Source organism: Oncorhynchus mykiss, chromosome Y (assembly GCF_013265735.2).
Source record: "Oncorhynchus mykiss isolate Arlee chromosome Y, USDA_OmykA_1.1, whole genome shotgun sequence".
NCBI lineage: Eukaryota > Metazoa > Chordata > Actinopteri > Salmoniformes > Salmonidae > Oncorhynchus > Oncorhynchus mykiss.
The window spans coordinates 12364269-12376295 of NC_048593.1; the positions used below are offsets into that span (position 1 = coordinate 12364269).

At 42.7% G+C, this 12027-nt stretch overlaps 1 protein-coding gene across 2 annotated transcripts; it reads left to right on the forward strand.

The window, feature by feature from the left end:
• Window positions 1-1273: 1273 nt before the first annotated feature.
• dusp11 (dual specificity phosphatase 11 (RNA/RNP complex 1-interacting)) lies at window positions 1274-8079 on the forward strand. 2 transcript variants are annotated; one of them, XM_021590667.2, is made up of 10 exons: window positions 1274-1693; window positions 1904-1996; window positions 2123-2198; window positions 2787-2918; window positions 3005-3128; window positions 3270-3330; window positions 3435-3481; window positions 3557-3632; window positions 3729-3857; window positions 6974-8079. In XM_021590667.2, the coding sequence occupies exons 2-10, from the start codon at window positions 1962-1964 to the stop codon at window positions 7365-7367; spliced, it is 1074 nt and encodes a 357-aa protein (XP_021446342.2). In that variant the 5' UTR covers window positions 1274-1693; window positions 1904-1961; the 3' UTR covers window positions 7368-8079. The 2 variants fall into 2 exon arrangements, with proteins under 2 accessions (XP_021446342.2, XP_036823781.1); XM_036967886.1 differs by having other exon boundaries at window positions 2817-2918.
• The last annotated feature ends 3948 nt before the right edge of the window (window positions 8080-12027 follow it).

Consider the following 12027-nt stretch of genomic DNA (forward strand, 5'->3'; position numbering starts at 1 on the left):
CTGGGGTCCGTTCACCGACCAAGAATTCACAAAATGGGACAAACACCAAATCAAGACTCTGCATGCAGAATTCTGCTAAAAATATCCTCTGTGTACAATGTAAAGAACCAAATAATACATGCAGAGCAGAATTAGGCTAATACCCGCTAATTATCAAAATCCAGAAAAGAGCTGTTAAATTCTACAACCACCTAAAAGGAAGTGATTACCAAACCTTCCATAACAAAGCCATCGCCTACAGAGAAATTAAACTGGAGAAGAGCCCCCCTAAGCAAGGTGGTCTTGGGGCTCTGTTCACAAACAGACCCCACAGAGGTCCAGGACAGCAACACATATAGACCCAACCAAATCATGAGAAAACAAAAAGATAATTACTTGACGCATTGGAAAGAATAAAAATAAAAAAACAGAGCAAAACAGAACGCTAAACAGGCCCTAAACAGAGTACATTGAGCTGCACTTCCTAATATCCTGACAAATGTATGACCATATTAGAGACACATGTTTCCCTCATATTACACAGACCTCCAATTTTGATAAACTCCCATATCTATTGGGTGAAATTCCAGTGTGCAATCACAGCAGCAAGCTGTGTGACCTGTTGCCACAAGAAAAGGGCAACCAGTGAAAAACAAACACCTATATTTATTTTCCCTTTTGTACTTTTACTATTTGCACATCATTACAACACTGTATATAGAGCTATGACATTTGAAATGTCTTTATTCGTTTGGAACTTGTGTAAGTGTAACGTTTACTGTTAAATATTTGTACTGTTTATTTCACTTTTGTTAATTATCTATTTCACTTGTAAATATGTAAACATATGTTTCCCATGCCAATAAAGGCCCTTTAAATTGTAATAGCCTATAATAGATTGGAATAGCAGGTCTACATCCTGTCTGCCTTCAAGTTGACTATTTTTCTAAAACGGAACCTATTGCATTAATTAGGGTGCTTAAGACCGAATCTTACTCTAGACTTAGTAAAACACATTATATGAACACACTGCAGAAAGTATGGTTTCACATAAAACTATTTTCAAAATAGAGTGCATTCAACCTTACACCGTTACGTCTCTAACTGTAGTATAGAACAGTTATAGTTCACAACATCTTAATTCTATTTGTGAGTACGGTGTACAGTAGAGGTCGGCGTTAGAAAGCAGCTTGGACTCGGAAGAAAACACCGGAACCACTGCAAAACCAGCCGGGATCCCGCATTTTGCTACACAAGGGTTGAAAAATCACGTGATTAAATGAAGCTTCGGACGTCGTTGATGACGTCCTTTTGATAAAGCGAAAAACGCGTCCGCACACTGCTTCGAATTCAGCTGCTTAGCGAGTCGCCACCGGCCTCGGTACTCCGGTATCACTACAGACAACTGACTGACAACCCAATGGTGCTTTAGAAAGACCGTGTCAAAATTGGTCTAGCAATATCTGCTATGCTTGTATTCAGGTTTAAATTGGGGTTCCTCTCCTGCCATAACACATCCAAACCACTAGGGGAGAACAGAGACATTCTGACCGCAAGATACACTAGACTCTCCTTACGTCATCCAAACGCGGCAGCTGAAAGGTGGAATGTGATTCATGCTAACTTGCTTTCGGTTGCATACATTGACTTCTGTTTTCAGGTCAAATGAAACACGGTTCATGTTAACTGTTGAGAAGAGTTAATATTTGATTGGGTGAGTAAGGAAATTGTTGACGACGTTACAGCAAAATATGTGCCTTGAGAACTAACGTAGTTAGCTAGCGCTGGCTAATCCTCGGTCGACCGCCCAGACATTTGTGATACCTTTCTCAATACGTCTGTGTTGTCGATATAATTTGATAGCTAACGTAGACATCTTTGGTTTTGCTGCTAGTGGCTAATACACTTTTTTTTTAAATTGCAGATCATGTTGATTGTATAAATAAGGTTAACTGTTACCCAAAAGTGAACCCAAGAAAAAGATGCCTCCTCGCAAGAAAAACGGGATACCGGACAGGTAAATAGCCACTGTTTAAACGGTTAACTATTTAATGCTAATGTTAGCCCCCAGAGCTGGACCTCAATCAGTAATGTAGACGGGATTCTAGACTGTCATATTGATGTCCTGCAATCTCTCCTACAGATGGGAAGACTACCAGGCCGTAGGGAAGATTATATCTGGGACGCGGTTCATCGCTTTTAAAGTCCCTCTGAAACCGGTAACAGTCAAGAGCTGTGTGTGTGTGTGTGTTAAGTCACTCAACTCCACGATGTACTTGATGTGAAATACATGGTGGATTTCAGTGACTTCGCTGTGTGTCCCCCTGGTGTGTTGTCAAGCACTGGGTAGTCTAGGAAACCCAGAACTAGAATCTAGCGGAATTGTCAGCTGCTCAATGTTATGTTTTATTTAATTTAACTAGGCAAGTCAGTTAAGACCAAATTCTTATTTTACAATGAAGGCCTAACATTATGTGAGTCTGTCCAAAAGAGATTAAGCACTGGGTTACGGGGTTGGTGTTAGTGGCCTTGGGGTTTGTAATAGGTATACTGGGATGTATTTGTTATTCAGATTCCGTTGCAAAACGTTTTGCAACAGAAACCTTTTACTCTAGGATGCAAACAAAACGGTGAGGGACCTACCTGAATATGTCAAATAGAAAATCTTGTTTGTTGCAAAATGTTTTCCGTTTGGAGTAAATTATTTCTGTTGCGAAACATTTAGCAACAGAGTCCGACTAATGGTACACCCCTGGTAGCTAGGAGTGTTAGTAGTTACTAGGCTAATAACTGTGTGTGTGTTCCAGTCCCTGTGTCGTCATGTTGAACGTTCACAGGCGTTTGGTCCATGGGAGCTGATGCAGACTATGGAGAAAGATGGACAGGAGCTGGGACTGATTATAGACCTCACCTTTACTACGCGCTACTACAAACCTGAGGTACGCACACACAATCACTTCCCCACACACACACACACACAATCACTTACTGTGTAGTCTAGTGTAGTTTGTGTGTGTGTGTGTAGGACCTTCCAGACTCCGTGTTCTACCTGAAGATTTTCACAGCTGGTCATGAAGTTCCCAGTGACCCCACAATCCTTAGCTTCAAACGTGCCGTCCGCGGGTTCCTACGAGACAACACACACAACGGTCAGTCACACACCACACACACACCCACACCCTCACTTGTGGTTTGTGAAACTGATTGTCTGTGTCTTGTTAGTTAATCGTCAACACATCAGCAGAAATACAAGATAATGTAAACGTATTTATTATCTTTCTCTTTCAAAGATAAGCTGATCGGAGTACACTGTACTCATGGGCTCAACAGGACAGGCTACCTGGTCTGTAGGTAAGGAGCTTTTAGCAGATTTTGTGGAGTTTCTGGTAGATTCTACATGTGCTTAGTTTGTAACCTACATCTTTCTTTTCCTCTTCTCACTCTCCCCTCTTCAGGTATCTGATAGATGTAGATGGGATCGATCCTAAAGAGGCTGTGGAGTGTGAGTACTGAACCTCATTCAAAAATTGTGTGCACACATGCATGTGTGTAATGTATTTTCCATGTGTTATTCCAGTGTTTAACTCTTCGCGGGGTCACCCCATAGAAAGAGAGAACTACCTGAAAGACCTACATACTGGGCCAAAGAGAAGGTAATTTGTGTCTCGGTTGGTTGATCGGTCGGTCTCTATTGTTGTCTCTGTCCATCCATACTTTTATTCATCCATCCCTCCTCCCTCCCTCTGCAGTAATGATGGGATGGAGGAGTCGGAGCAGGAGCCAATCAGAGGCCGCTCTGGCAGTCGTCATAACATTCTCGACTCTCCTGCCCACGACCGCGACAGACATTACGACAGGCATGACTACAACCAATTTGTGTAAGCACCCTGTCCTCTAACCCTTATAGACATACAGGTATGTCTACATACAGTACTATCATAAAGTATTCAGATCCCTTGACTTTTTCCCCAAAAATGTAAAGTTGCGGCCTTATTCTAAAATTGATGAAATATATCAATCTACACACACCACCCCATAATTTCAAAGCGAGAGCAGGTATTTAGACATTTTTGAAACCAGATACCTTATTTACATGTACAGTTGAAGTTGGAAGTTTACACACACTTAGGTTGGAGTCATTAACTCGTTTTTCAACCACTCTACACATTTCTTGTTAACAATCTATAGTTTTGGGAAGTCAGTTAGGACATCTACTTTGTGCATGACAAGTAATTGTTCCAACAATTGTTTACAGACAGATTATTTCACTTATAATTCACTGTATCACAATTCCAGTGGGTCAGAAATTTACATACACTAAGTTGACTGTGCCTTTAAGCAGCTTGGAGAATTCAGAAAATGATGTCATGGCTTTAGAAGCTTCTGATAGGCTAATTAACATCATTTGAGTCAATTGGAGGTGTACCTGTGGATGTATTTCAAGGCCTACCTTCAAACTCAGTGCCTCTTTGCTTGGCATCATGGGAAAATCAAAAGAAATCAGCCAAGACCTCAGAAAAAAAATTGTAGACCTCCACATGTCTGGTTCATCCTTGGGAGCAATTTCCAAATGCCTGAAGGTACTACGTTCATCTGTACAAACAATAGTATGCCGTCATACTGCTCAGGAAGGAGACGTGTTGTGTCTCCTAGAGATGAACGTACTTTGGTGTGAGAAGTGCAAATCAATCCCAGAACAACAGCAAAGCAAAGGGTACAAAAGTATCTATATCCACAGTAAAACAAATCCTATACGGACATAACCTGAAGTCCGCTCAGCAAGGAAGACGCCACTGCTCCAAAACCGCCATAAATAAGCCAGACTACAGTTTGCAACTGCACATGGGGACAATGTCCTTTTTGAAGAAATGTCCTCTGTTCTGATGAAACAAAATATAACTGTTTGGCCATAATGACCATTGTTATGTTTGGAGGAAAAAGGGGGAGGCTAGCAAGCCGAAGGACACCATCCTAACCGTGAAGTACAGGGGTGGAAGCATCATGTTGTGGGGTTGCTTTCCTGTAGGAGGGACTGGTGCACTTCACAAAATAGATGGCATCATGAAGTAAAATGATGTGGATATTTTGAAGCAACATCTCAAGACATCAGTAAGCTTGTTTGCATATGGGTCTTCCAAATGGACAATGACCCCAAGCATACTTCCAAAGTTGTGGCAAAATGGCAAAGGACAACAAAGTCAAGGTATTGGAGTGGCCATCAGAAAGGCCTGACCTCAATCCTAAAGAAAATGTGTGGGCAGAACTGAAAAAGCGTGTGCGAGCAAGGAGGCCTACAAACCTGACTCAGTTACAGCAGCTCTGTCAGGAGGAATGGGCCAAAATTCACCCAATTTATTGTGGGAAGCTTGTGGAAGGCTACCTGAAACATTTGACCCAAGTTAAACAATTTTAAAGGCAACGCTACCAAATACTAATTGAGTGTATGTAAACTTCTGACCCATTGGGAATGTGATGAAAGAAATGAAAGCTGAAATAAGTAATTCTCTACTATTATTCTGACATGTCACATTCTTAAAATAAAGTGGTGATCCTAACTCACCTAAGACAGGGAATTTTTACCTGGATTGAATATCAGGAATTGTGAAAAACTGAGTTTAAAAATATTTGGCTGAGGTGTATGTAAACTTCCGACTTCAACTATAAGTATTCAGACCCCTTGCAATGAGATTTGCAATTGAGCTCAGGTGCATCCTGTTTCCGTTGACCATCCATGAGATGTTTCTACAACTTGATTGGAGTCCATCTGTGGTAAATTCAATTGATTTGACATGATTTGATAGGCGGACACACCTGTCTATATAAGGTCCCACAGTTGACAGTGCATGTCAGAGTGAAAACCAAGCCATGAGGTTGAATGAGTTGTCCGTAGAGCTCCGATACAGGATTGTGTCGAGGCACAGATCTTGGGAAGTGTACCAAAAAAGTGTCTGCAGTATTGAAGCCCCTGACAAACAGTGACCATCATTCGTAAATAGAAGAAACTTGGAACGACTAAGACTTCCTAGAGCTGACCGCCTGGCCTAACTGAGCTATTGGGGGAGAAGGGCTTTGGTCAGGCAGGGGGCCAAGAATCCAATGGTCACTCTGACAGAGCTCTAGAGTTCCTCTGTGGAGATTGGAGAACCTTCCAGAAGGACAACCATCTCTGCCCTACTCCACCATAGTAGTGGCCAGGCGGAAGCCACTCCTCGGTAAAAGGCACCTGACAGCCTTCTTGGAGTTTGCCAAAAGACACCTGAAGGACTAAGACCATGAGAAACAAGATTCTCTGGTCTGATGAAACCAAGATTGGCCTGATTCCATGTGTCACATCTGGGGGAAACCTAGCACCATCCCTACGGTGAAGCATGGTGTTGGCAGCATCGTGCTGGGGCAGGGACTTGGAGTCTCGTCAGGATCAAGGCAAAGATGAATGGAGCGAAGTACAGAGAGATGCTTGACGAAAACCTGCTCCAGGGTGCTCAGGACTTCAGACTGGGGGGCGAAGGTTCACCTACCAGCAGGACAACATCCCTAAGCAAAGACGACGCAGGAGTGGCTTCGGAACAAGTCTCTGAATGTCCTTGTGTGGCCCAGCTAGAGCCCAGACTTAAACATTATCGAACATCTATAGAGAGACCTTTAAATGGCTGTGCAACGACGCTCCCCATCCAACCTGACACAGCTTGAGAGGATCTGCGGAGAAGAATGGGAGAAGCGCTCCAAATACAGGTGTGCCAAGCTTGTAGCTTCATACCACAGACTCTAGGCTTTCATTGTCGCCAAAGGTGCTTCAACAGAGTACTGAGTAAATTGTCTGAATACTTATGTAAATGTGATATTTACGTTTATAATAAATTAGCCAAAATGTTATTATTTTAGAATAATGCTGTAACAACAAAATGTGGAACAGGTCAAGGGGTCTGAATACTTTCCGAATTCACTCCATATGTTTAATTTTGGTCTGACGGTTCTGCTCTCTCTCTCTCTACAGGCCTCTCCACCAGAGGGGTATGAACCACCAGACTCACGGCTTCCCCCCTCCTCTGCCTCCTTATGGCATGTGGCCTCCCCACCCGAGCCTTCTCCCCCATCTTCCTCACTTCAACAACTACCAATGGAGACCCCCCCAGCCACAGAACAACTGGAGGAGGCCCTACCCACCAGAGGAAGACAGGAGGGGAGGGGAGGACTGGAGGTCCTCCCACCACGAAGGCGAGAGGAGAATTCGTTGCCCTCCCCCTTTCCCTGTTCTTCCTCGTTACTCCCCCAAAGGGTGGACTAATGAGCCTGAGGGGTCTGCCTCCTCCCTCCCCTCTGAAGAGATAAGTGGCCCACAGAGGAAATTCCGCCCACGACACAAACGCAGCAACGACTGGACTAAATAGAGGAGAGAGGGGGAGTGCAGTGTGCTTTTTAAAAATTAAAAGTGAACCTTCCCGGTGTTTGACTGCTACAGTTCCATGGGGGCTGAATAGTTTGATTTGCTTTTAGAAACAGATTTTAGGTTTTAATTGAGATGTGTACGGTTGAGACGGAGAGAAAGGCCTTAGTTCACTTACATAAAGTGCCTGACTGACTGTTTTCTGACTGACTAACCTTGTCCCCAGGCTATTGCGTAATGTAAGGCTGGTACATCAACTATTCAATGTTGGCCTTACTGGGTAAAGGGGCATTTTATTTGAGAGAATAACACTTGTGAAAGGCAATGCTCTGCTTGTGGTGTGTTAGCGTATGGGGGAGGTGTTATGGGAGATGATTGGTTGGTATATTAAGCTGAGTAAGTTGACTCCCATGCACCTGGAGTTTCTCCAGGTCTTTCTGTATTGGCTAACGGAGGCCAAGTTTAACACGTTGGTCCACCAGTCTTTTTGCGCAATTTGGGTTGAATTGCCTGGGAATGAGATGACTTGACGATTGATTTACTGACTTTTGGCTGACTGACTGGTTTCCTTTAGACATGAGTTGCCAATGCACTCTGTTTCATGTATGTATCATGTATGACAGGCAAATCATATACATGCATGAAAATCTCTTATGTGCTTTTTGGTCTGAGTGTTTTTGATCAAAGGTAATAAAGAACATTGGGAGCGGGAAAAACATGGTGTCTCATGGTTGAATGGTCGCTGTCTTAACTAACTACATGGTCTGTTCCTACTGTTCAAACTACAAGAATGAAACAATACTTTTTGAATTGCTGTAAAGACTAATGTCTCCTGGTGATAATGGCGCCGAAGGCGATGGCTGCTGTTTTATGATACCGTAACCAATTGTGTATGTATGTTTTGTGTTTTTTTTTGCGTTTTGTAACTTATGTTGTACATAATGTTTCGGCCACTGTGTCTCATGACCGAAAAGAGCTTCTTGATCTCAGGGCAGCGATTACTCACACTGTACTTGAGGAATTCTTCAACGATTCGGACGGGAAGGATTTACTCCAGACACCCGACAAGGCCCTCATCCCTGTCATTTGCATGGAGGAAAAGACGGGGGTATTGTAGATGACGGTCCGGGTGCCTTGTAAGGATCCATCGGGAAGGATCCATCGGTCCTATTAGCCAACGCACAATCAATCGATAGTAAAATAGATGAACTACGAGCACGTGTATCCCACCAACGAGACATTAACTGACATAACTTATGTTTCACCGAGTCGTGGCTGAACGACGACATGATTAACATGCAGCCGGCGGGTTTTAAGCTTTTTCGGCAGGATAGAACAGCGGCCTCTTGTAAGACAAGGGGAGGTGGCCTATGCATATTTGTAAACAACAGCTGGTGCATGAAATCTAAGGAAGTCTTGAGGTTTTGCTCGCCTGAGGTAGGTTATCTCATGATAAGCTGTAGACAAGTTGATTTACCAAGAGAGTTTACATCTATATTTTTTCGTAGCTGTCTATGTACCACCGCAGACCTATGCTGGCACTAAGACCGCACTCAATGAGCTGTTTTCCTCCATAAGCAAACCGGAAAAGCTCATCCAGAGACACGTACAACGCTCACCCTCCATTTGGCAAATCTGACCATAATTCTCTCCTGATTCCTGCTTACAAGCAAAAACTAAAGCAGGAAGCACCAGTTACTCTGTCAAAAAGAAAGTGGGCAGATGAAGCAGATGCTAAGATACAGGACTGTTAGCCTAGCACAGACTGGAATATGTTCCGGGATTCTTCCGATGGCATTGAGTACACCACATCTGTCACTGTCTTCATCAATAAGTGTATCGACGATTTCTTCCCCACAGTGACTGCGTACATACCCCAACCAGAAGCCATGGATTACAGGCAACATCCTCACTGAACTAAAGGATAGAGCTGTTGCTTTCAAGGAGTGGGACTCTAACCCGGAAGCTTATAAGAAATCCTGCTACTCCCTCCGACGAACCATCAAGCAGGCAAAGTGTCAATACAGGACTGATTGAATCGTACTACACGGGCTCCGACACTCGTCGGATGTGGCAGGGCTTGCAAACTTAAACTACAAAGGGAAGTACAGCCACGAGCTGCCCAGTGACACGAACCTACCAGACGAGCTAAATTAGTTATATGCTCGCTTCGAGGCAAGTAACACTGAAACATGCATGAGAGCACCAGCTGTTCCGGATGACTGTGATCGCTTGGGGTATGTCTCTATCCGTTTTGCACAGCGAGAGACTGACATTTTTTCCCATTCCTCCTTGCAAAACAGCTCGAGCTCAGTGAGGTTTTGCTTTATGTTTTGGATCATTGTCTTGTTGGAAGACAAATCTCCGTCCCAGTCCTCCTGTACATAGCCCACCTATAATTTAGCCCAAACAACTACCTCTTTCCCAACTGTATTTAATTTATTTATTTATTTTGCTCCTTTGCACCCCATTATTTTTATTTCTACTTTGCACATTCTTCCATTGCAAAACTACCATTCCAGTGTTTTACTTGCTATATTGTATTAACCTTGCCACCATGACCTTTTTTGCCTTTACCTCCCTTCTCACCTCATTTGCTCACATTGTATATAGACTTGTTTATACTGTATTATTGACTGTATGTTTGTTTTACTCCATGTGTAACTCTGTGTCGTTGTATCTGTCGAACTGCTTTGCTTTATCTTGGCCAGGTCGCAATTGTAAATGAGAACTTGTTCTCAACTTGCCTACCTGGTTAAATAAAGGTAAAATAAAAAAATAAAAAAATAAATAAACATGGGGGCCCCTCAGGGGTGCACGCTCAGTCCCCTCCTGTACTCCCTGTTCACTCATGACTGTATGGCCAGGCACGACTCCAACACCAAATTTGTCGATGAAACAACAGTGGTAGGCCTGATCAACGACAACGATGAGACAGCCTATAAGGAGGAGGTCAGAGACCTGGTCGTGCGGTGCCAGGACAACAATCTCTCCCTCAACGTGATTAAGACAAAAGAGATGATTGTGGACTACAGGAAAAGGAGGACCGAGCACCCCCCCCATTCTCATTGACGGGGCTGTAGTGAAAGTAACTATTTCTCGTTAAGGTCTACTCCGGTTGTATTCGGCACATGTGACAAGTAAAATTTGATTTAGATTTGATTTCATAATATGATTACATATTAACCTTTACAGGATTAGTAGGTCCCCCTCGGGGCGGTTGAGCTAACATGGGCTAATGCCGTTAGCATGAGGTTGTAAGTAACAAGAACATTTCCCAGGACATAGACATATCTGATATTGGCCGAAAGCTTAGATTTTTGTGAATCTAACTGCACTGTCCAATTTACTGTAGCTTTTTACAGTGAAAGAATACCATGCTATTGTTTGAAAAGAGTGCACAGTTATGAACTTAAAGTTATTAATAAACCAATTAGGCACATTTGTGAAGTCTTGATATAACATTTTGAACAGAAACGCAATGGTTCATTGGATCAGTCTAAAACTTTGCACATACACTGCTGCCATCTAGTGGCCAAAATCTAAATTGTGCCTGGGCTGGAATAATACATTCTGGCCTTTCTCTTGCATTTCAAAGATGGTACAAAAAACTCACGTTTTTTTGTTTGTATTATCTTTTACCAGATCTACATTCATTTCACATTAACACAACCTTCAAAGTGTTTCCTTTCAAATTGTATCAAGAATATGCATATCCTTGCTTCAGGTCCTGAGCTACAGGCAGATTTGGAAAATTGAAAAAAATGGTCCGATCCTTAACCCTGAAAGTGCCACCAGACCTAAAAAAACAACTAATGTCTCTATACCAAGTTGAGTCTCAGCTTTCAGATGCAATTGGCTCTTTGTTAAGCCCTGATCCCCTTGTTTACTGTTGCAATCTCTGACAACTTTTTTCTGGAAAACTCGATTCCCCCTTCTAACTACTGATTTCAAACTGTGTTTTTAATATACTTTGAAATTAAACACCAACTACACCTTGCTAATCAGGAAACTCTCTGGTATTTGTGGTGGACTTTCATCATAATTGCTTCACGTGAACCTCGTAAAATCATCTTTGTAGTGTGGCTAGCCACTGAATAGCTCTGAATTCACTGTCAGCATTGTCAAAGCTACAACCAATTTTGGAGCAAACTACTGCTCTCAAATCGTATTCTGATGGGAGTTGTATTATTAACATGGCTAACAACCGTTATGAGAGAAGTTATATTATGTGGCTAGCTAGCATTAGCCATGTTTGGTGGTCAATGAGACAGAGCTAGCTTACCAGCTCAGCTAGCAAACAATGTAACAAAAATATAATTTCAGATTAGAAAAATGTATTATACATTCATTGTTAAATTATTTAGCCAAATTATTCCCCACTGCCCTCACTGGCTTTCATGGAGCTCTGCAATTGGTTGGTCAAAATTCTGGGCCTTAGCGAAGGGTCAATTAGAACTGAGTTGATAGCCCATAGCGTTCCAAAGTTAGAGCTAAATGTCTGATGGCACCGGCCCCTATATCAGCCGCCATCTTAGGTCGTACCAGTATGTCAGAATCAGTAGAGGCTGCTGAGGGGAGGACATCTCATAATAATGGCTGGAACGCAGCAAATGGAATGGCATCAAACCATGTGTTTGATGTATTTGATACCTTTCCATTAA